The sequence below is a fragment of the Anabrus simplex genome, chromosome 5 (assembly GCF_040414725.1).
Source record: "Anabrus simplex isolate iqAnaSimp1 chromosome 5, ASM4041472v1, whole genome shotgun sequence".
Taxonomy (NCBI): Eukaryota; Metazoa; Arthropoda; class Insecta; order Orthoptera; family Tettigoniidae; genus Anabrus; species Anabrus simplex.
This window is the reverse complement of record NC_090269.1, coordinates 432,500,689-432,527,125: the sequence shown is the minus strand read 5'-3', so window position 1 is coordinate 432,527,125 and position 26,437 is coordinate 432,500,689. Positions and strand designations below refer to the sequence as shown.

The following is a 26,437-nucleotide window of genomic DNA, read 5'->3' as shown; positions in this document are numbered from 1 at the left end:
GTCGGAGAACGTCGTAGAACGTCGGAGATCGTCGGGAACATCGAAAGTTCGAGACACACTCATATCCAACCAACCTGGGTGTTCCGGCCTCATCTCAACGAAGTATTGGCAACTTCCAGAGCGTGTTCCAGCCCCGTTCAGCCTGGTGAACTGGGAGCACGGATCATTAAAAGGCGATGTTGAAGACAGAGACTATCAACAATAAGGTGATGTGCACTTTGATATGCATTTCCCGAATAAAAAACTATTATTCAATCTGATTAAAATTTTTCTTGTAGATAGGATCCTGCCTCCTGTACCAAGCCCTAGCTAGTAACCACCCAGAATTGCCCTGAGGACTACTTCATGCTAACTTTAAAATTAAATCATAAAGTCGGGCTATTTTACTGGTACAATCAGTGGCGTATGCTGGTATCAAGACGTGGGCTACCACTAGACTTAGGCTACCCCTTTTCGGTTGTTGGTTTAGGGAATATCAAGCCTTAAGCATTTTGAGCTGCATCCAACAGGCAACGGAGCTGCCCGCTGTGTTGTCAAGGCTGCTTCACAAGCTACTGCCCTGGCATCTGCCACCGCCAATACTCAACACCTGATCAATCGAGTTGGTAGCCTAAGGTTTAGCAAATTGAAGTCCAGCTTTGAGGCTAAATGGATAGAATGCTTTCCTTTGGTCCGACGGCCCCGATTCAATTTTCAGAATCAATCCCCTCGTACTGTTAATTCCCCTGGCTTGGGAACTGGGTATTTATGACGTCTTCGGCATTCAATTTATCCTTATTAGGTCACCACTAAGCCTATGCAGATGCCATGCATTATTATTTTTATCATTATTATTGTTAACATCACCATCATAATCGTTAAATAACAATGTTGAATTTTACAGCGGTCGTACCCATCGTTCAATGGTTAATTATCTTCCTCGGAAGATCAGTGGTGGTGTCCGACCTATGATCATGGGTTCGATTCCAACCAACAAAAGAGAACACTAAATCTGAAAGATTACGTTTCATTTTAGCAGATCTACCAATAAAAAGAAAACTATATTGCTCCTATAACAGCAGCCCTGCAGTGTCTTGTAGAAGTAAACGGGACTGAAATACCAGCAGTCCGTTATCTATATATTTAAGACAGAAGTCTGAGGTGTGGAAGTATACACGATGAGTAACGCCTGGTGATAGCAGTGGCGATCTGACGGACCGAAGCCTAGCACAGCTATCCTCCGCCGGTCCCCGCACCTGTAGGTAGACAGCAGCAAGCCGTGTGAGGCGAGTCGATGGGAAGGGACGAGAGTCCGTGCTGCAATGTCAGTCTCTGAAGCCTTGTTCTCAGAAATACGTGCGACGTGTCTTCTCATTGCTTTCAAGATTTGCAAATGGAACAATGTGTCAGATGCCTACATATAATGTAATTTCCATCGCTCGCATTTGAGGTTTGGGCTTCACTGATAGCCTTGGTAGCTCTCAGTATACGCCACTGGGTACAATACACAGAGCATTGTCCCACATTTCTCAGAATTCTCCGAAAGATTTTCAACCTCTAATCTGCTTGCTATAATGATTTCAGAGTCAAGGCTGCGTCAGTCTATCCCTTTAGCACTGGTTAAAATGAGTGGATACACTTTAATTAGGAACGACAGAGAGGGAAAGCCTGGAGGCGGAGTCAGAATATTTATACGTGATGATTTGAAATACAAGGTAATATTTAAATCGCCAAGTGAATACTCTCACAGACCGGAGATCTTGTTCGTATCAATTGAATTCGTGGTACGAAGTGTTTACTCGGTGTAGTGTACCGCCCACGGAAGACTGGCAACATCACCGATCTAGAAGAAGCGCTGCAGGATTTAATATCCGGGTATGAACATATGATTTAAATGGGAGACTTCAACACTGACCTGACAAATGAAACCACTGAGACTAGGCGACTAACATGCATGTTTGAATCCAGTAATATGATAATTGTGCCCTTACAACCCACACACCATGTTGCAACCTCACACACACACACTCCTCGACCTAATCATTGCAAACACTAAAGACCGTATATTGACATATGGACAGATGCCTGTGCCAGGCCTTTCCCGCCATGATATGATATACGCTGCATACTCTTTAAAATGTCCAAAATACAGGCCTAAGATAATCAAATACAGGGATTTCAAAAATTTGAACAACGAAGGTCTCATTGAGGACGCTCTGAGCACACCATGGCACACAAGTCAGTATATAAAGGACATCAACAACAAACTAGCTCATTTTAACGAACTTCTTTTAACTTTATACGACAGACATGCCCCATTACGTACTGCTCGAGTAAAGCGACCCACTAACCCTTGGCTCCATCAAGAAATTCGTGATAAAATGAAAGACTGGGACCCAGCTTATAGTTACTATGTGAAACATCCAGCGCAGGAAAATTTTGAGAATTATAAAAGACTCCGAAATAAAACCACGCAGATGATAAGAAACGCTAAAATACGCTACTCGTACGAAATTTTAAATACACATGACTCTGCTGTTGCACGGAAGACTCTCCGAGATATGGGTCTGAGTAAAACGAAGACAAAGGACAGTAACTGTAATGTACCTTTGGATGATCTGAATGAGTATTTTAGCTCAAGAAACGTCCAGATGAATGGAAACACCAAGAGAGCCACTATTGACAGAATATCTTCAAAGGGAAAGCATGGTGGTGAAGCATTCCACTTCTCTTACGTGACTCCAGGTAATGTAGAGGGCGCCCTCAATGACATAAAATCAAAGTCTACTGGACACGACGGAATAAACCTGTCCCTTTTAAGAAGAATTCTAGACATCATTCTTCCTACAATAACGCATATGATCAACACCTCTCTAATGACGGGCAACTTTCTTGAAAACAGGAAAAATACCATCATCCGGCCCCTTGCCGTAACACAGTACTCCCACAACCCTTGACGATTACCGCCCTACTAGTATCCTCCCTGTACTAGGAAAAGTACTGGAGAAACTAGTACACAAACAAATGACAGACTATCTCTTACATCATAACTTACACGACAGATGTCAATCAGAGTTTACATCGAGCTACAGTAGCAGCACAGCATTAGTAAAAGTAACTAACGACATTCAGTTAGCAATGGATAACGGGCAAATGACCATTCTTATTCTTCTCGACCTTACAAAGGCATTTGATTGCGTAGATAAAGACATTTTACTAGCTAAATTAGAAATTATGAAATTTTCTAATAATGAATTATGCTGGGTAAGTTCTTATCACAGTGGACGTAAACAATGTGTGTCAGTGGGTGACAATATGTCTAGGTAGCGAAATACTGAGATGGGTGTAGCACAGGGTGGGGTGTTGTCACCACTTCTGTTCTCCTTATACATGAATGACCTATCAGAACAACTGACGAACTGTAAATATCACTTATACGCTGACGACATCCAATTGTATATTCATACCAAACCGAACGACGTACAAGAAGCAACCGTGCGATTAAACGATGACTTATGGAACATTAACGAATGGACTAGTAGCCACTGGCTGAAGGCAAACCCATTAAAATCGTAAGCCATCATAATAGGATCTAGAAAAGCGCATGCCAAGTTAGAAGGCATCAGCATACCGGTTATCAAGATCAATGAAACACCTATAGCACTGAAAGACTCCGCTAAGAAGTTTGGAATAATTGTTAATAAGTATTTAAGTTGGTCAGAACACGTAACAAAAATTAGTCAACGTGTATTCGGTTCATTACACTCACTATACAAACTGAGGGATTTCTACCTGTCGAAACCAGGAAACTGCTCGTTAAAGGACTGATACTACCAATATTTGATTATGGTGATGTAGTCTATAATAACATAAGTTGTTCACTTGGTTCTAAACTTCAACGGGCGCATAATGCCTGCATTCGATTCATTCTAAATATTCCGCTCTATTCCCACATCAGCCCATTCCTCCGTCAGCTGTCCTGGTTAAGATTATGAGATAGACGCAAGTACCATGCTGTTTCTATTCTTCACAAAATACTGCGAACAGTGAAACCACATTATCTGAGAATAGATTTCAACTACCTCTCTCCTTCAGGAAGAACACCCTCAAGGTCATCAGTACGAACCCTGCTGTCCATCCCCACTCATCACAGTAGTACGTATAACAAGTCATTTGTACCGGGGACCATACGTTTCTGGAATTCTCTCCCGGCTGAAATTAGGGACATAAGCATCCTAAAGCTATTCAGAAGAATGTGCTGAAAATTTTACCTACACTCAGATTAATTTACACTTAGAAGCACCCTAAAATTTTAGATTATGAAGTTAAATGAATAAAATGTCAATGTAAGGTTAGAAACATCATGGTTTATATTTTTCGAGATATAGTTTTCATAATAGTACATATTATAAATTAATTTATAAATGTCCCCCATAAATCCAAACCGTGGGGGATGGGCAACGGTACGAAGTAGGGGATAGCCTGTAAGGGTGATGTACAACGGGGACTTTGTGTGCCCCAGGACCACTACGGTAGCTGTGAAGGCCTTACAGGAACCCTGAAAAGTAACGGCTAACGGGGCTCTGGTGAAGTCCTTAACGGCAACTGAGGCGGAGGAGACCTTTGGTACGGCAAAGTTGGCGGAGGAGGCAACCCTTCCTCTTGGGGTAAAATAAAGAGGAAAACCACTGCCTTGCGGCGAAGAGGGATCTTCAAAGGCTAAGGGAGACTACCCCAACAGAAAACAGCAGGCTTGGAGGCGTAGGTGGCAGCCCCACCACCAAGCTCGGGTGCTGTGGGCCAATAACTCGCACAACCTTAAATTACCTTATTACAGAAACATCAACAACGAGAAACCGGACTGATCCAAAGATGGTGACATTTGGCTTGAAAAGGCTAACGAAAATTGGGCTATGGAATGTGAGGACTCTGCGGGAAAGTTGAAGGCTTCGACAGGCAGTGGCATGCATGACGAGTTATGGCCTGAACATCCTAGGTCTGAGTGAGGTAAGATGGAGTGAGTTTGGGAATTGGCAATCCATGATGGGGCTACATTTGTATACTCTGGAAGACCCGCGGGCGACGGAGCGAGTTATGGAGGTGTGGGTATATTAATGGATAAGGAGGCCAAGAGGAGCCTTATGGAGTGGTGCTCAGTGACAGAAAGGATAATAGTGGCATGTTTTAAGACCAATATTCGAAACATTGTGTTGATAGTATGCTATGCACCTACGGAGTCGGCGAAGGAGGAAGACAAACAGGCGTTCTATGGACATCTTAATAGAATGGTTAAGAAACAGAAAAGGAAGGATATCATCCTAGTTGGAGGAGATTTGAATGCAAAAGTGGGACAGGACAACGAAGAACTTGAACACATTATGGGAAGGCATAGTTTAGGGGAACGAAATGAGAATGGACAGCTGTTTGTGGAATTCTGTGCAAGCCACGATTTGGTTTTTGGTGGTACTATATTTCCACATAAAGACTGCCATAAGGTGACATGGGTATCACCGGATCATAGGACAGAAAACCAGATAGATCATGTGGCTATTGGACGAAGGTGGAGGAGTTCATTGTTGGATGTGAGGAACAAGAGAGGTGCGGTCATTGGTAGTGATCACTATCTTGTTGTGGCTACCTCTAGAATGAAGATCCAGGCACAAAAGGGAAGGATAGAGCAGATAAGGAAGCGATATGATGTTGGAAAGCTAAGGGATGACAGAAATGTGAAAGAAGCCTTCAGGATAGAACTAAAGAATCGATTCCAAGCACTCACTGAGGTGGAGGATGAAACTATTGAGGAAAATGGGTGAAGACTAGATCTGTATTTACTGAAGTAAGTGAAAATGTCCTGCCTTTTAAGGACAGGAGGAAAATAAGACTGGATGACTGACCAGACGTGGGAAATTATCAGACAAAGGAAAGATATAAAGGAAGTAATGAATGCATGTAAGACACAAGCAAGGAAGGCAGAATTGCAATCCAAATATGCTGCGAAGTATAAGGAAGTAAAGAGAAGTGTAAAGAGAGATCAAAGGAAATGGATAGATGACCTATCTCAACAAGCAGAGGAGGCAGCCAGAAAGGGATATCTTAGTGAACTCTATACAATCACCAGAGTTCTGGCAAGGAAGCAGGTGCAGAAAAACCGTCCAGTCAGAAACAATGATGGTGTCCTCCTAACAAACTGCGAGAATCAACTGAAGCGATGGCAGGAACATTTCTGTGAGGTGTTAAACCACTCCTTGGAAGAGCAAGTAGATGCAGCAGAAGGCGAAGAAGAAGAAGAGGAAGAAACCCAGCCTGACCCAAGGATTAAAGTCAGCATTCCAACAGTGGAGGAAATCAAGCGGGCATTGAGAGAGTTGCATATTGGTAAGGCAGCAGGTGTTGACAATATTCCAGCAGAAGTCATGAAGGTTGATATGGATACCACTGTCAATATGTTGCAGGCGCTATTTGAGAAGATATGGGTTAATGGAGAAATGCCGACAGATTGGAAATGTGGGTTGCTGGTGAAGTTACGTCAAACTGTAACAACTGGAGGGGTATTACGCTTCTTTCAATCCCTAGCAAAATCTTCACCAGGGTTCTGTTGAACAGAATTAAGGAGTATATCAACTTGAGGCTCCGATGGGAGCAGGCAGGCTTTCGATCGAATCGCTCGTGTGTAGACCAAATAAACACCTTGAGGATAATTCTGGGGCAGTGTGCTGAGTGGTCATCTCGCCTCTATGCAGTGTTCATCGATTTCGAGAAAGCTTTTGATTTTATCAACAGAGAAGCTATGTGGAAGGAAGTGAAGCGGTATGGAGTGCCATCACAAATTACCAACCTCATTCAGGAAACAAACTGTGGTTATACATGCAGAGTCATACATGAGGGCCATGTATCTGAGCCTATATCTGTACGTTCAAGAGTATATCAAGGTTGTATCCTCTCGCCAACCATGTTCCTGGTGGTGATTGATGCGGTAATGCGGAATGTAACGCGAAATGTAAAACGTGGTATCCAGTGGGGATTGGCTGAAGCACATGGTGAAATGCAATCAAAGATTGAAGACTTGGTAAAAGAAGGAAAAAAGTTGGGACTAACGATCAATTCAAAGAAGACCAAGGCCCTAAGGATGAACACCAACAAACTAGACCCATTTGTCTTCAGTGATGAACCTATAGAGGATGTGGATAGTTTAACCTACTTGGGCAGTGTAGTTACCAAAGATGGAGGAGCAGTACAGGATGTCTCTCAACGTATACAAAAAGCCAATGGTGCCTTTGTTCGGCTCTATTCAGTATGGAAGATTGACAAAATAACTACCAGGACCAAACTTCGCTTTTTCCGAATTAATGTCAAGGCTGTTCTACTGTATGGGTCCGAGACCTGGAAAGTGACAAAAGTGATTACCTCCAAGTTGCAGACCTTTGTCAACCGCTGTTTAAGGAGAATCGTAAACATCTACTGGCCGGAAGTAATCTCCAATCATGAACTATGGAGAAGGACGGTGAAACCGAGATGGCCATACAGATAAAGTGGCGGAAATGGAAATGGATAGGGCATATGTTGGGGAAAGGGAATAAAGCCATTGAGAGAGAGGCAATGGATTGGAACCCGCAGGGTAAAAGGAGGAGAGGAAGGCCCAAACAAACATGGCGAAGATCTGTACACATGGAGGCATTGGAAGAAGGCAAGACCTGGAGAGAGATGAAGAGGTTGGCTGGCAACAGGATCAGATGGAGATGCTTTGTTGATGCCCTATGTTCCACAAGAAACAACAGGAACTAAGTAAGTCAATTTTAAAATGTTGAAATGATTTTTATGATGCTTTATATTTCATTCAAATTACATTTCACATTAACTTTAAATTATAATAAACTTATTTTAATTTTAAGTAGTTATAATCTTCAGTATATTATGTTTATGCACGTGCATAATTATAATGTTTGGCATCATAGCAGGCTACATAGCCTGAGCCCCGCCATGTACAGAAAAACATAAATAAATAAATAAATAAATAAATAAATAAATAAATAAATAAATAAATAAATAAATAAATAAATAAATAAATAAATAAATAAATAAATAAATAAATTCATATAGCCCCCTTTATTGTCAAGCTAAGCCCAGCCAGTGAGCGAGAGATTCCAAGGGGGACCGTTCATTCATGGCTTTTTTTCTATAGGCATTTAAGGGAATAAGGGTGACGACCAAGTACAAAAATAAATTTTTAAACAACATTCTGACATTTATTCACATAAGCATTCATTTAAACAAACAACATATCCATGCTGTTACAAATACATTCATATTTTCGTGACGTCTTGACTTGTGGTATTGAATTCACAAAAATAACATGATCTCCATCCTTGCAGACAACGGTTTGGCACTGAAATCAAATAATATCAGATGGATTAGGCCTTTACTGCCTTAAAAAATTTTAATGAAAATATGACACGAGCCTCCTATAATTCACAACAGCATTTACAAAAATCAGCTGGCAGCTATCTCGTCTATTATTTCAAAACAAAATTAAAATGAATTTTCTATTTTATAATTTAGAACTTTAACACGTGGTTACTGTTACCTAATTATCAGTTACGTTATTTAAGGTAGGTGACACACACTAATGAAGTCAGTAGAAACTCTACTATTAAATCTGAGTCAACTCCAAAGTCGTAATTAATTAATCAATCATCATTATTAACACGTTCAGTACCTGCTTCTAAGCGGAACACTTGAATGCCTGGACCAGCCATTTTCATGCCCGGCCCTCTTGACGTGCATCACTTAATACAATTTACAATTACTCCTAACCTATAAATGTTAGAAAAATGATACTTTGTGCTTACATCTAGTAAATATTCAGGGTGTGATATCTGGTGTCACAGGTTTCAAAATACGTCTGATTTTATACCACCTATCTATATTTTCGGCATAATGATTACTGTCACCGAAGTGAAGACATGAAAGAATATGAAGGAAGAGTATTCGGAACATTGTATTAGAAAATATCGGAGTATGAAAAACAGGGTCTTCGGTCCAGCACATTTTTACATCAGGATTTGATAATAATCGGTTTCCACGATTGCATGATCGCATTCTCTGTGAAAGTCCGGGGCACCGCACTTATCACTTGACTCGCATACAGATTGGTCTGCTCACACACATACTGATACAATTCGTCATTCATTAAAATACACACATAACTCAAAATATCCTGCTTATTTTATATTTAAACGTTTATACCTGAATTCTCTGTAAATGGTGGAACGGGTGGACAATAACTAGGATGATCTATAGGCCTATCGGATTCGGGAATCGGAATTTCTTCGTCACTCTCACTTTCACTATCTGAGTCTATTCCAGGAATAAGTTCATCACTAGAATAATCACTGTGAGCAATATCTAATAATTAATCTTCCGTAAGAAACTTTGTTTTAAAGCCATTATACTACACTCGGTAAGAACGACAAGCACTGAATTGGAATCTCAAGTACCGCCTTGAGGCGGGAGGAAGTGCTGAGATATTCCCGCTAAAACAGCTAAGATAAACATGAGCCCACTCAAAGCAAGGGTTATCTCAAAAAGGTCAACCTACTTCCTGCTACAACCAGTAACGCTGACTAAGGTGTAAGAATGCATAGATGACGAATATAAACAGCATTGCTTCGCGCGGAACATTAAACGTCTTACGCCGTCCATGGTCCGCAGCATAGGAGCAAGCTTAAACGTCACACGCCGTTCACGGTCCGCAATGAGTTAATTAATAATTTTCAGAACAATATCCGGGTAACATTTACTTTTGTTATCACATGATCGTGTTCACAAAATTGATGTATTTCATTAGATAAACTCTGAATCTAATCATGACACACTCGTCAAATTAATTAATTAATTAATTATATAATTATTTTCATTATTACTTTTTACCTCCTTAGCTCACAAATTAATTATGTCGTTTGTAGAAATTTCATTTCTAGTTGCACAGTATTGAAAGTTTTTGAAATTAATTAGAAATATTACAAAAAATTAATTATAAATCCACTGAAAATTTTATTATAACCATGTGTAAATTAGTTGAAGATTTATTAATAAATTGCTTGCGTTTGCTGATACGTGAACTGGACGACCTTTCGTCTAAATCAGCATTAAATGAAAAATAAATTCTAATCTAGCCTTACTTGATCTTAGTTTCAACAAGTTTTTCCTAAAATTCACATCAAATAAATTATAATGGTGGCAAGCCAATGCTGAAATAATCTGTTTCGTCGCAATGAACGCACAACCAGATTAAAGCACAATGAACAATTGGACACAAGAAAATATTCCTAACTACGTCATACACACATCTCATTCAAACAAGGGTAACACATATTTTATGTACAATAATTACAACGAATCCTGACTTAATTAATTATTTAATTATTTTTAACATGGTCGCGCAGATCAGATTCAATAGATGAAGTCATGTCCGGTAACATTATCAACTCAATTGGTGACTAGTGATCAAATTAGAGTTATCACATTCATTAAAATAATCTTTAAAGAACAACGGAGATCCATCTAAATTCCAGAAATTAACTTGAAGATTCTAATAGAATTCAATAATCATCACCATCATATGGGTTAACACGTCGCGAGTATAGCGTTCGTGAGCCTTAATCACTTTATTATTATTATTCCCTACACTCATGAAATGCATTCAACACGTACTCCACATTTATTATAATTCAATGTGTTCCAAAAACACAAGCAACAAATTGTTCAAATAATATCCCGCAAGATCACAAATATTCCAGGCGTAATTATGAACAGAGCACATCAAATATCATATACGAGAATATTCTAAGTTAATTTATAGCTCCCGACCATTAAATTACATTTTTAACCCGGTCTTCTACTCGAATTTATTATTAGTGATTATTAGGTCTATCAGAACTCTTGAAAATGTCGTGAAATTAGTTGACACGATCCTAAAGAACTGCAAGTGAGCTAAGATGATACTCAATTCGACACTACCTCAAAATTAGGTACAACTCACTATCAAGATATTTCAAATATCACATCTAATCAAATGAAGTTTATCACGTGGTCAGTGATTTTTACATGTCTAAATCCTGCACTTGAGAATTCATGTCAAAGAACAACCACAGCAACTAACCTAATAGATAACCATATTCCAGTCACATACATGTATCTCGAATACCATGCCACCTTGGGAATGAAAAATGAAAATAACTGCACAAGAATACTGCGAAAAATAAATATAACTGCGATCTAGGGAAGAAAGATCATCTAGTTTTACATAGATGAGACAGATATTAGGCAATTTAAAATGGTACTCAAATATTACCTGGAGATCGATTCCTGGTTAAGATCCATCATTCCGGCATTTCCCGTTCGTCACCTTCTCCAGCCAGAAACGCCTTACATGTTTAGCAGGTCATGGAGATACAGCAAAAGACGTCCCACGATGAAATTACGATGAATATTGTAGAAGCAGAATCCACCTTGAGGTTGATGACGAGTCTTCAACACGTGCCAGTAGTGTTAAACTGCAACTAATACAATAAGCATTAAAATTTGCACCCACTAGCCGGCATATTCAATATTCGCGTGGAGAAATGCACTTAACTTGGATCCACAAAATTCGAAGTACACTTCGTAAAGCTCTATCGCAAATGACTGCAGTCAGTTTGAAGAGTAGACTTTCGTCTACAAGACGGAATTAAATTCCACGTGGTCCCGATGAACAGCAGGTACGTAGCCAGCAGCACAGCGCAGAATAAGCAGGGAGAAGAGAAAGATTTAATGCGAGCATGAGGTTCCATAACTTTAGCTCGGGGGGTGTGTTTTTTTTTTAAAGATCATTGGTTCACAGCGTCTTCAGTAATTGGCTGTAACTCTTCTAGAAAACATGTCGCCTGCTCGCCCGCTGTCGGCACACGCACACTTCTCACTCGGGGAACTAGTCTGTCACGTGATATACCCCTGCATTCAATCGAAGACGGTTCAATACTTGCTCCGTCTGAGTTGAAAAAAGTCTGGTGCACAAGCACAGCTCTCCAAATGATAATATCCAACTGTTGCCGAACAATAAATTTTCAATGTAGATCTGTAGTAAATAACCTGATAATGACCAAATTTGATGCAAACAATATTACTAGCCTATATCATCGCAGATTGGTATTGCTACCCTCACATCAAGGACTCACTAATATCTGCACACATTCATATTACAAGCCTCAAATAAGGGACTCACAAATATCATTACTACCGGGCAAGTTGTCCGAGTGTTTGGGGGCGCACAGCTGTGAGCATGCATCTGAGAAATAGTGGCTTCAAGGACTCTCTAACGTCATCTCAGATTCGTGTTAGCAGCCTCACATCAAGGATTCACTAACATCACAGCAGTTTCGTATTACTAGCCTCACATCAGGGACGCACTAACAACATTGCAGAATCGTACTACTAGCCTCACATCAAAGACTCATAAAAATTATTATTTTACACAGCTACAATTTATGAGTAGACATCGGATTTGCATGCAAATGCCGATATGTTGAGCTCCAAAACCGACAAGGAAGTGTTTGAAGGCTTACTTCGACTAATTATTGAGTTTAATAATGTACGTATACTTTAGATATTAGTGCGTACATTTCAAATTTCGCACTTATTGTGCATGTTTTTGACTTTTATTATGCATATTTTAACCTGTTCAACAAGCGAAGATTAAGTAGTTAATTCGTGAACCCTTACGACAATGAAAAAGTTGAAAGAGCACAGACATCTCTCAAGACACACTTCGAAATCACACCGGGATCAGCCAAGAAGCTAGAAACACGTAGATTGCATGTTGGAGGACGTGAAGTATGAACTGAAATGTTTCCACAGGAAAATTCGGATAATGAGGATCTACGAGAATATTTAACACCTACACTCGCTCCCAAATTCAAGTATTCTCCTGTCACATTCGTAGATGCAGAAAGATAATTTTCTGTACTGGAAATATTTAAAACAAACTAACGCCACCGATTTAAAACAGAAAACATGGAAAAGAATGATGTAGTCCACTGCAAAGCGAGCAGTAAGGACATGAGTATAAACATGCAAATTTTGCATGTTATAGTATGTTAATAATTCATTTAATACAAAATAAAGAATATACAACATCCATAAATTGTCCTTATTTCTAATAAATGCACCGATGATGTAAATGTGAACTAACTTTACATAAAAATGAGAGCGATTTCCGCAGGTTTAAATTGGCGTCGAAGGTATAATTTCTGCCTCATAGCAAGTTGACACCTTAATGTCCATAAATATCTGAAGCGAATTATTATATTCAGTACTTCATATATGTTATTGCTATTATATGAAACGGAATGGAATGCAACTTATATTCACCTACAACATTATGTTGTATATACACACATACTTTAAAATACAATATATGTGTTTGGTCCAATTTATGATACAACCAACTTAAAGCACACAAGAAGCGTTATCTTCAGCACGTGTACATGGAACATCCTCCAACTGGCTAAGTTCTTGAGTCTTCACTGAAATTTTAACTATTTTTATGTATCATATATTCTATCTTACTGTGTACGTGTGTATTCATCACGAAGATAGGCTGGATATTTACAGTTATTATTAGTTGCGAATTTTCTTACAAACATCCACGGTTTTTTAATTTGATCAATTTCGCAGCGAGAGGTTTAGTTAGATTATTATACTGTAATTATGGACAGCATGGTAATGATTTCGAACGCGTTGTCACAAACTTACAGCAGTGAGGCTGCTCGCCAGTTTCAGGCTACATGGGCACTTATAAGTTCCACGAATGGATAGCTTACAGCATTAACCAGGACTAGTTTGCCTTCTAGCCCGTACTTGTCCGAAGATGTTTCAACGGCGTGCGTTTCAGGATAAGGGACTTGCACAGTATTATGGCTTCTACCCTATATGCAACCGCAGGTGTCTGGTCAGACTGGATCTGCAGCTAAAGAGCTTGCCACAGATATCGCAGCGGTACGGCTTCTGGCCAGTATGTGTCCGCAAGTGTTTGGTTAGAACGGCTTTCAGACGAAAGGGCTTGCCGCAGATATTACAAGAGTACGGCTTAACGCCTGTATGCATCCGCATGTGTACGGTTAGATCATGTTTTTGGCAAAAGGCTTTGCCACAGATATTACAGCAGAAAGATTTCTCACCTGTATGCGTCCGAATGTGATGAGGTAGAGAGCGTTTTTTGCTAAAGGCCTTACCACAGATATTGCAACAATAAGGCTTTTTGCCCGTATGCGACCACATGTGAAAGGCCAAATGCGATGAACTAGTGAAAACTCTCTGGCATACTGAGCAACGAAGTCTCATGTTAACCTCATGATACCGCATGTGTTCTGCCAGGGAGATCTTCTTTGTAAAACATTTGTGGCAAATTCCGCAGACATGGAGAGCCTGGGCAATGTGGGTCATGATATGCTGAGACAGGCTGCTTCCGCTATTGAACAGCTTTCCGCAGTCATCGCATGTGAAGGGACGAATCTCTTTTTTTCGCTTGAGTTGTCCGCAATCCGGAGGTGGATGATGTGCGTAGCTCAAGTCTGGACTCGATCTACAGTGACAAATTGAAACCATGTGACCAACAGTTCAACAATCAACCCTTCTAGAATATCACACAGGGGAACTCCTACTGAACAGTTCTCTCACTGATTTCCCATGCAGAGAGCTCGTTACTAATGAACGTCACATTCGTCAGGGTGAACATCGTCTCAATTCAAATTGAGAGTGTAGTGGTGAATTTCAAAAGCTCTTGCTTGTAACGAGAAAGTGTTGCCTAATGTACGAGCTCATGGACTACCTCATTTAATGAATGAACGAAAAGTGGTCTAGCCGAAAGAAGAAGTACAAGCTCATATCCGGCAAACATTTAGCTAGTGAAATCCGTAAAAGACTACTCCCCTACATAAGGGACGGCATATGCTTTGGAGTTTAAAACTTCTTCAACCACACTGTGATTTATGGCAGGTGTGTAATTAATTTTTGTAAAAGCCCTTCTTGTCGTATGAGAGAATCCCATTGCTGTAGGTTGGCGACAGCATGAAGATCCGCTCAACCATGGCAAATAATAAAATATTCTTTAGTGTGACTCGAACATACTATGACACTATCGGATGGACCGGGAGAAAACGGACGATCACTACGCAAAAAGGAACGAAGGTTCGCAATGTGCGGCGGAAGTGAGAATAATCATTTTTCTCTTGTTCTTAATCTAATATTGTATGCCAGAACAAGGAAATTTATGTACTTGTGAATGAACGAAGCTTTGGGACCTGTTGTACGTTATTTTTATTAAAATTATTAGTATTAGCATGAATGTGTGTGTGTGTGTGTGTGTGTGTGTGTGTGTGTGTGTGTGTGTGTGTGTGTGTGTGTGTGTGTGTGAGAGTGTGTGTAGAGTTACCTTAAGTCGCACAAACACAGACAGGTCCTATGGCGTAAATCAGATAGGAAAAACCTAGGAGTGGGAAGGAATCGGCCATGGCCTGAAATAATGCAAAGCCAAAGCATTAGCCTCGGTGTGAAATTGGGAAACTAAGTAAAACCTTCTTCAAGGCTGCCGACAGTGGGGCTCGAAACCACTAATTCCCGAATGCAAGCTCACAGCTGCACGCCCCTGACCGCACGGCAAACTCGCTCAGTGTTCAGTTTTATTGGTATGTTGTAATGACATTTAATGTAAAAGATATTCCTGCGGAAAGGAAAGTGACGTACGCTACCGGTACCCACGTATGTAACAACTGGCGTCAGAAGTGGGATAGTCTATACTACGCGAACCTTTTCTTGAGCCCTAGTTCCCATTCAGCACTATGGAGCTCAAGACTCAAGAAAAGGTTCGTGTACTATATTCCAGACTGTCAAAGATAGTACTATATAAGTACGAAAATACAAGGAATGATGGCTTGGATGAAAGTGAGTTTGAACGATTTAAAAGTTACCGATCTGTAGTGCGAGCTGTAAGAAAGTGATGAGGATATTTCTAGAACGAAGGTCGTGTAATGGCCACGATTTTGGGTAGTAATAGAAGCACATGGTAAGGATATAGAGACATTTTTGAAATAGCAGGTGATGCTAACATGTTTGCACAAATGTTGGAAGTTCATAGGAAGTTCTAAAAAGACAAGCTGAAAGTATTAGATTATTGGAGAAAAAGCTAGCGAAATATTCTCAGAAAAAGGTTGAAAATTAGAAATTGGTAGAATCTAAGATAATTGAAATTGATCCAGGGCTACAAAAAATAGAAACTGATGTAGAGTGTAAAACAGCTACTAGACAGGACCTATTTGCATTACTGAAAAAGAAGTCCATAGGAATGAACAGGCCTACCGTTGAATTCAGAACAAAATCCGAGAATGCTGCGAGGACGGTGCGTGTGAAACCAGTACCTTATGTTTGCATTACTCCATAGTCTACGTATCGAAGGCGATTTGAGGCCGCTGCTGCTGCCAATGGGTGGACTCGAGAAGAAAACGGCACTGCCTCGTTTATTGCGCAGCGAGGTGTTGCGTTAGATATACTCCAAGCGTTTGCAGACAGTGAGCAATCTAATTTCAATTCTCTGGTGACCCGATTAGAGATGAGGTACGATGATAAAGACCCTTAACAAAATTACCATAGCCAACTTCGTAACGGACACCAAAATCATGGCGAGACACTACAAAAATTTGAGGCAGACTTGGCGCGTCTTACTCGTATGGCTTATCCTTCACCTACAAACCATTACATAAAACAGCCATATGTAGAGTCTCGTGTGACAGGTATATCCGACCAGGAAATCCAACGAGCCCTTCGTCTGGCACAACGAAATACGTTAGATTATGTGCTGGATAGTGCATTATTATTCGAATATGCTACACAGATCTCGAATCTACAGGCGCATCTTCGACAGCTGGATGAAGAGGAGCCTCTAGACGGAAAGGTAAGGAGGACAGTTTTGATAACCAAGTCTAATGAGGATGGACAAAGTCGAAGTCGGGAGATTCGCAGTTGGAGTTGTGGTGAGCTTGCACATGTCAGTAGCCGCTGCAATAAAGACTCAAAATTTCATGAAAACTAAAAAGACCAGTGCTACGGGGAGATCATGGCGTGTCGGCCGTGCTGCCCCGAGAAAGTTGGTGCATGTCGTTTCACTCGTGCGCCATGTAGACAGTATCGCTGTTGACGGATAAATGAATGGTTTGGCTCGTATTTCGCTTCTGGACACCGGGGCCAAACCAACGTTGTCAAAGACACTTGAAACCAACGACAAGTTTATTGAAAACCGCAACCGAAGACCCAGTGAACGTACAACGAGGAATAATTCAACGTTGGCCTGAGGAGCAAGTTGATATAACATCGAGGAACAGTGGATGATATCAAAGAAAATGTTACTCTTGGGATGGATGTAATGACTAAATTTGAGCTCACTTTGGATCTGAAACGAGGATGCTTGAAATTTGCAAACAAAGAAGTCATTCATCACGGAAGAAGTAGTCCAACCATTCAAATAGTTTTATGTGCAGACGAGGTACTTCACCCCAGAAGCGATAATGTGATCGTCGTTCAAATGGGTAACACAGACCATGAAGTGACGAGAATTGTCGAGCCCGTTGCGGAAGAGGATGTCTGCCCAGGAGTATTGAGGGAAGAGGTGTTGTAAATGCTAAGGGGCCTACTCCAATCAGAATGATGAACCTAAATGATTTCTCAGTATCATTGAAGAGAGGCACTCAGGTGGCCTGTTGTAATCCGGTATAATCCATTGTTCGTGGGGACACCCTGGACGGCCAACACCTTTCAAAATTAACTGAGACCTCGGACATACTTAGTTGACGCGGGATAAAAAGACCGAGTCGAAGAAATGTTGTTCAAATATCAGGATGTATTCGCAATCGAGAATCGTCCGTACGGAAGGACAAGTGTCGTGAGATATAAAATAAACAACGGATATATACAACCGAATAGACGCTCGCCACTATCAAGGAGAGAGGAGGCTGAGAGAATTGTTTGCGACATGTATAAGCAGGGTGTCACTGAACCGTCTAGTAGTCCCTCGATGTTACCGGTGGTTTCAGTTAAGAAAAAGGACGGCCCGAACAGATTTTTCTGTGGACTAGCGACAATTGAACACCACGACAGTGCAATGCATCCATTATGCAGGATAGTTGATATTCTACACACATTTTCTGATCACAGGTGTTCTCCACTACTGATGTGAAAAGTGTATATAGGCAAGTAGAAATGGAGGCCGAACAAAGAGAGAAGACAGCGTTCTCAATTGGTACGGGACTTTGGCACTTCACGGATATGAACTTTGCAGTGTGCAATGCATGAGCTGCGTTTGAAAGACTGATGGAAACAGTACCCCGAGGTGTTACGTAGGAAACCTGCTTCATTAGCTTCGATGACGTCCTAGTAATAGGTAAGACTTTCGATGAACACTACCGAATATGGAAGAAGCATTTAACCGACTACTCGGAGCCAACCTGAAGCTGAATCCAAAGAAATGCCAGCTCTATCGGACAAAAGGTCTCTTAACTGGAAGATGCCGTTTCCAAATATGGTGTAGCCGTAGATCCAGAGAAGATACGTGCAGTAAGAGAGTGGCCTGTCTGCAGAGATGTACATGAAATCCAGAGTTACTTAGGACTATGCTCTTACTACCGACGCTTCGGGCCTGGATTTTCCAACAAAGCTAAAACGATGAAGAGGACGATTGGAAGACACCTTTCTAAAGTTGTAGCCGACAACACTCCCATTTGAAAGGCGAGGGCCTCCTAGGAAACAACTTGGCGAACGAAATGGAATTCGATGGGGGCTATCAATATTAGTGGAGCTTATGGAAAAAGGAAAGTAGAACTGGCTGAGTCAGTAAAGAGGATGCATCTGGATGTGCAAGGAGTAAGTGATATTCGGGTAAGGGGAGATAACGAGGAAGGGATAAGAGATTATAAAATGTACTTGACGGGTATTAAGAAGGAAAGGGCATAGAGTGGGATAGGACTGTTTATCAGGAATACTATTTCACGCAACATAGTTTTTCTTAGGCAAGTAAACGAGCGAATGATGTGGGTCGATTTGGCAGATGGAGGAATTAGGGCGAGAATTGTCTCAGCGTATTCACTAAGTGAGGGTGCATTTCAGAATGAAATCGAATTTAATGAAGCATTGAGTGATATCGTAGCCAGGGTCAACAGCAAGGACAGGATAATGCTAATGGGCAATTTCAATGTGAGAGTTGGAAATACAACAGAAGGATACGAAAGGGTAATTGGTAAATATGGAAGCTAATGGGAATTGGAAGCGTTTGCTGGACTTGTGTGCTAGTACGGGTTTAGCAGTTACGAATACATTCTTCAAGCATGAGGCTATTCTCCGCTACAAATGGGAAGCTACGGGTAACATATCCATAATAGACTATATCTCAACTGATTTCGATGTCATAAGATCTGTTAGGAATGTACGGCTTTATGGGTGATTTTTCGATTAAACAGGCCACTATCTGATCTGTAGTGAACTACTGCAAGTATCCCTAGGCCTACGGTACAGAAAGTGAAACTTGGCTGCAAAAGAATAAGTGTATAAAATCTCCAGGACGAGGAAATTAAACAGTTCATGGATATAATTAGTAGGAAGTTCCGAAAAATAGACGGTAAACAGATTCAGGAAATGGGAAAGAGATTGAGTGGCATACAAGGATGCTGTAATAGCAACAGCAAGGAAATGCCTAGGAACAACCGTGTGTAAAGATAGGAAAAAACGAACATCTTGGTGGAATGATGAAGTGAGAGCAGCTTGTAAACGAAAAAAGAAGGCTTATCAGAAATGGCTCCAAACCTGTGATGATGCAAGCAGGGAATAGTACATAGATGAAAGAAATAGAGCGAAAGAAATAGTTGCTGAATCCAAAAAGAAGTCGTGGCTGGAAAGGCTAGGTCAACCAGCAGAGAAACATTTCGGGACAGTAATAACGAATCTTAGGAAGGGGAGGAAAAGGAAATAAACAGAGATTTGGGTAATTCAGATGAAATGAAAATAGATCCCAGGGAATCATGGGGCCGGTGGATGGAATATTTTGATAATCTCAACGTAAAGGAAATCTTCATGGTGGTGTCGCGAACTATGGAGCTCATGGGGAGGAGGAATATATTGGTGAAATTACGCTTGAGGAAGCGGAAAGGATGGTAATTCACATCATAAAGCATCAGGAATAGATGGAATTAGACCTGAAATTGTGAAGTATTAGCTGTAAGGCAAGGACGAAATGGCTTCACAGAATAATAAGATCAGCATGGAGGGTGGGTAAGGTACATTCAGATTGGACAAAAGCAGTAGGGTAATTGAACCCATCTATAAGCAAGGGAATAGTGCAACAACTATCCAGGTGTTGAGCCCATAATTCTACTTTGCTGAAAATTTAACTACAAGATGAAGTGCATCCACACTTACATTGGAAGCTCATCTCGCGTTCTGTGGCGTGACAACCCACAGCGGGTAGCGGCCTACCAAAAATCGAACGAGGTCGGAACATTTCGTAAGATCTCAGGTAACTAATAATGAATATCTGGACAATAAACCTCACTGGAAGAGATTTCGTCACTCTCACTAACAAAGAAATAAGTAATTAAGGATATTGGCAGAGCAGTGTACACGTTTCAAGGACATGCAGTCAAAATGAGCGGGAATCCCCGTACACGGAATTAACTAATCACACCCATTCAAGAAATAGGAAATAGAAATAGGAAAAATTAGCAAACACCATCATGGCTGGAAAAATAAATGGAATCTTTGGGGTGAGTCTCGAATAAATCGGTTCATTGTTCATCAAATGGAATGATTGCACAACAGTGGATAACGCCAAGCAGAGCGTCACTTCCACATCCACAAATGCTCCCTCCTCAACCAAGAGCGTCAGTCATCACTGGCTTAAAGTGGGCGAAATAGACTTGTAGAGTCCCTAACGCTAGATGGCTTGAGGAAGGAATATATTACCAAGAGGTAAATGGTGAAGAGAGACGAATTATATATTGATAACATAGTGACCACGATATCCATCCTGGTCGGGGAAGAAAATCGTAAGTTAAATAATTGTAGGATTCATAGACAGCTTTGTGAATTACTGCGGACAATTATATTCTTGGTAATCGGTAAGAGAGACTGTAGTTTGGCAGAGAAAAGCTTCTGTCTAACGGTCGGTCACACCTGTGAAACATCTAGATAGGAAGTAGTTGAGAGAACACCGCGAGTTCTCGACACGAAGCGGGGCAGTTTACTCTTATACGCTCCGCTCGAGTGGTATGCCTTAAAACACTCAGCGTGCCGATCTATCGGCTCTGTGGTCGGATAGCTGTATTAGTACCTTAATGGACTCCCAGATGTCAGGAAAAGACGGCAATATTACCTTTTATATTTAGTTTACACTTTTCTCGAGAGATAGAGACACTAAACTCATCTGTTTAGAACAAATGATGTTACCAAACCGCGTGTGTCCACCGCATGACGAGTTGAAGTGTTGTGCTTGCGAGTAAAGTCTTCTTTAGGCTTCAAAACACGTATTTTCCTTCGTTATATTGTTTCCATTTTAATAGTAGTTTATTGTTTGTTATATTTTGTTTATACTGAACATTTATCAGTGCTCTCAAGTGAAGTTTGGTTTAACATTCCGAGCCACCAATAGGCCTACCGTAAATTTTTAGATGGCTGAGCCAAGTTCTAGGCTAAATAATTCCGAAGTCTTGGATTATTTAGATGCTTTAGCCGATACTGATTCAGATTTTAGTCCGACTCATTGGCTGAATGGTCAGCGTTGAGGCCTTCGGTTCAGAGGGTCCCGGGTTCATTTCCCGGGCGGGTCGAGGATTTTAGTCGCCTTTGATTAATTCTTCTGGCCCGTGTACTGGGTGTTTGTGTTTGTCCCAACACACTACACTACCGACCACCACAGAAACACGCGGTAGTGATAACATCCCTTCATATAGGCATGGCGTCAGGAAAGGCATCCGGCCATAAAATAGAGCCAAAATCACATTTACGACACAGTTCGCACCCGCGACCCCACGGGTGGGGAAAAGCGGCAGAAGAGAATAATAAGAAGAAGAATGATTCGATTTTACAGATAGCGATGACAAGAGAATGTTTACCAAAACATAAATGCGGACTCCGGAACTATGTGTACACTTTTTAACGTCAGTTGCCATAACTCATGACTCAATAAGAATACAAAAAAATTGTATCATGTTATACAGAATTAAATGTACTTCTGTAATATTTGAAAACCGATTTATATTTACATACATACATACATACATACATTATCATTATAGACTGTTATGTCATTCAGCGTTCATTCTGCAAGCCTCTGAGAATTTACTAAACGTCGCCACAATCCTCGATTTGCAACTAGTGTTGTGGCCTCATTTAGTTCTATACCTCTTATCTTTAAATCGTTAGAAACCGAGTCTAACCATCGTCGTCTTGGTCTACCTCTACTTCTCTTACCCTCCATAACAGAGTCCATTATTCTTCTAGGTAACCTATCCTCCTCCATTCGCCTCACATGACCCCACCACCGAAGCCGGTTTATGCGTACAGCTTCATCCATCGAGTTCATTCCTAAATTAGCCTTTATCTCCTCATTCCGAGTACCCTCCTGCCATTGTTCCCACCTGTTTGTACCAGCAATTATTCTCGCTACTTTCATGTCTGTTACTTCTAACTTATGAATAAGATATCCTAAGTCCACCCAGCTTCTGCTCCCGTAAAGCAAAGTTGGTCTGAAAACAGACCGATGTAAAGATAGTTTCGTCTGGGAGCTGACTTCCTTCTTACAGAATACTGCTGATCGCAACTGCGAGCTCACTGCATTAGCTTTACTACACCTTGATTCAATCTCACTTATTATATTACCATTCTGGGAGAACACACAAACTAATACTTAAAATTATCGACCTGTTCTAGCTTTGTATCACCAATCTGACATTCGATTCTATTGAATTTCTTACCTACTGACATCAATTTAGTCTTCGAGAGGCTAATTTTCATACGATACTCATTGCACCTATATTCAAGTTCCAAGATATTAGACTGCAGGCTTTCGGCACTGTCTGCCATTAAGACCAAGTCGTCAGCATAGGCCAAACTGCTTACTACATTTCCACCTAACTGAATCCCTCCCTGCCATGTTACACCTTTCAGCAGATGATCCATGTAAACTACAAACAGCAAAGGTGAAAGATTACAGCCTTGTCTAATTCCTGTAAGTACCCTGAACCAAGAACTACCACCAATTCTCAATGAAGCCCAATTGTCAACATAAATGCCTTTGATTGATTTTTAATAATTTACCTTTAATTCCATAGTCCCCCAGTATGGCGAACATCTTTTCCCTCGGTACCCTGTCATATGCTTTCTCTAGAGCTACGAAACATAAACACAACTGCCTATTCCTCTCGGAGCATTTTTCAATTACCTGGCGCATACTGAAAATCTGATCCTGACAGCCTCTCTGTGGTCTGAAACCACACTGGTTTTCATCCAACTTCCTCTCAACGACTGATCGCACCCTCCCTTCCAGGATGCCAGTGAATACTTTGCCTGGTATACTAAAGAATGAGATACCTCGATAGTTGTTGCAATCCTTCCTGTTCCCTTGCTTATAGATAGGTGCAATTACTGCTTTTGTCCAATCTGAAGGTACCTTACCAACACTCCACGCTAATTTTACTACCCTATGAAGCCATTTCATCCGTGCCTTCCCACTGTACTTCACCATTTCAGGTCTAATTTCATCTATTCCTGCTGCCTTATGACAATGGAGTTTATTTACTACCCTTTCCATTTCCTCAAGCATAATTTCACCAACATCATTTTCCTCCTCCCCATGAGCTTAGCTGTTTGCAACACCACCATGATGATTTCCTTTTACATTGAGAAGATGTTCAAAATATTCCCTCCACCTCTCCAGTGATTCCCTGGGATCTATTATGAGTTCACCTGAATTACTCAAAACACTGTTCATTTCCTTTTTCCTTCCCTTCCTAAGATTCTTTATTACTGTCCAGAAAGGTTTCCCTTCTGCTTGACCTAGCCTTTCCAGGTTATTACCAAAATCTTCCCATGACTTCTTTTTGGATTCAACAACTATTTGTTTCGCTCTGTTTCTTTCATCCCTGTCTGCCTTGGCCCTTGTTTGGAGCCATTTCTGATAAGCCTTCTTTTTACGTTTACAGGCTGCTCTCACTTCATCATTCCACCAAGATGTCCACCTTTTCCCATCTTTACACACAGTTGTTCCTAGGCTGTTTCTACTACAGCATCCCTGTATGCCACCCATTCACTTTCTATATCCTGAACCTGCTTACTGTCTACTGTTCAAAACTTCTCACTAATCATATCCATGTACTTCTGTCTAATTTCCTTGTCCTGGAGACTTTCTACCCTTATTCATTTGCAGACAGATTTCACTTTCTCTACCCTAGGCCTAGAGATACTTAGTTCACTACAGATCAGATAGTGGTCTGTATCATCGAAAAATCCCCAGAAAAACTGGAATTTCCTAACAGATTTCCTGAATTCGAAGTTGGTTAAGATATAGTCTATTATGGATCTGGTACCCCTAGCCTCCCATGTGTAGCGGTGAATAGCCTTACGCTGGAAGAAAGTATTCGTAACAGCTAAACCCATACTAGCACAGAAGTCCAGCAAACGCTTCCCATTCCCATTAGCTTCCACATCTTCCCCACATTTACCAATCACCCTTTCGTACCCTTCAGTTCTATTCCCAACTCTTGCATTGAAATCGCCCATTAGCACTATTCTATCCTTGCTGTTGACCCTGACCACGATGTCAGTCAATGCTTCATAAAAATTGTCAACTTCATCCTCATCTGCACCCTCACATGGTGAATACACGGACACAATTCTAGTCCTAATTCCTCCCACTGACAAATCTACCCACATCATTCGCTCATTTATGTGCCTAACAGAAACTATGTTGCGTGCAATGGTATTCCTGATAAGGAGCCCTACCCCAGACTCTGCCCTTCCCTTTCTAACACCCGTCAAGTACACTTTATAATCTCCTATCTCTTCCTCCTTTTCTCCCCTTACCCGAATATCACTTACTCCTAGCACATCCAGGTGCATCCTCTTTGCTGACTCAGCCAGTTCTACCTTCTTTCTTCCATAAGCCCCATTAATATTGATAGCTCCCCATCGAATTCCATTTCGTTCGCCAAGTTGTTTCCAAGGAGTCCCTCGCCAGTGAAATGGGAGTGGGACTCCATTACTCCCATAGGTCCGAGGCTTGCTTAAAGTGTTCTGAGCTCGGTAAATTCATGAAGCAGGATGCTGCCCTACTTGCACATAGTCCTAGTGAGGATCTCTCCTCTAACGGGTTATGGACCACCGGTGAATTGTATAGTCCTAGCCGCCTGAGCACAAGGAGGGCCACGACTCAGAATATGTCCGAGATGCCCAGTCCCATTCCATAGCAACTGGTATCCCGACTTTCAGGACCACTTACTAGGCCACTCAGCCGTTGCCCATGGTTCACGAACTAGGACGTGACTGCAGTAACCCACGAACATATTTTCAAAATTTCAAAATTTTTTGTAGTAAAATATGCCATGAACAATTTTCAGATATTTTTTTCCTAAAACTATATTGAATGGTGTACTTATGTCAATTTTCAATGTTGTATCTGGGGATTTCTTTATACGGCAATTTCTCACATTTTAACATGCATAATCATGAAAAATGGTCTGAGTGTTTTGGGCTTGACTGGTGAAAATATCCTGAGAGCAAAAGTGTTAAATGTTGTATAAGTGTACATAATCAGGTTTATTGTCAAGTTTTAGATATAAAGTAAATTCAATGTGTGTTGCTTCACGCGAAGTGCAGAATCTGTGTATTTATAAGGTAGTGTTTATGCATAGAATGTGTCCTGCAATTATGAGATGCTATGCCCGAGGTGGCTGGCATAAAAGGAAGCAATAATAACGCCATGCCAACGACGAAATTAGAGGTCTGTCTAATTTAAATGCCATGCTTTATAGCTAAAAATGTAAATGGTGGTCTCTTTAAATTGATTAATTAATTAATAAATCATAACATCGCGTTGTACACTGACTGAGCAAATGTCACGGGATAGCGCAGCACTGATGCGCAGGTGTGTTGTCTGCGCACCACACGCCCCCTGTGCCAGCGGCAGTTGTATAGAAGGCCTTGCGAGCAGTAGCTGTGCATGTGACAGGTGTAACATAGAACGTCGTCGTGAGCTGACACCGTTCGAACGGGGTATGGTGGTCGGTGCCCGACGGATGGGAAGTGCGATTTCGGAAGTGGCACGGAAATTCGGCTTCACACGACCAACCGTGTCCAGGGTGTATCGTGAATGGTTGAATGCGGGTGTCACCAT

General features: G+C 41.0%; 1 protein-coding gene across 3 annotated transcripts in view; it reads right to left on the bottom strand.

The window, feature by feature from the left end:
• Positions 1 to 8,221: 8,221 nt before the first annotated feature.
• LOC136875064 (zinc finger protein 501) overlaps positions 8,222 to 26,437 on the bottom strand; it is a 77,121-nt gene continuing 58,905 nt past the window's right edge. For 2 of the 3 annotated variants that reach the window (XM_068227973.1, XM_067148800.2), the window contains exons 5-6: positions 11,330 to 14,596; positions 8,222 to 8,362 (exon numbers count right to left, since the gene is read on the bottom strand). In XM_068227973.1, coding sequence (XP_068084074.1) covers positions 13,936 to 14,596 — 661 coding nt within the window. In that variant the 3' untranslated portion in view covers positions 8,222 to 8,362; positions 11,330 to 13,935. The remainder of the gene's footprint in view (positions 8,363 to 11,329; positions 14,597 to 26,437) is intronic. The other variant, XM_067148801.2, reaches the window with a different exon arrangement.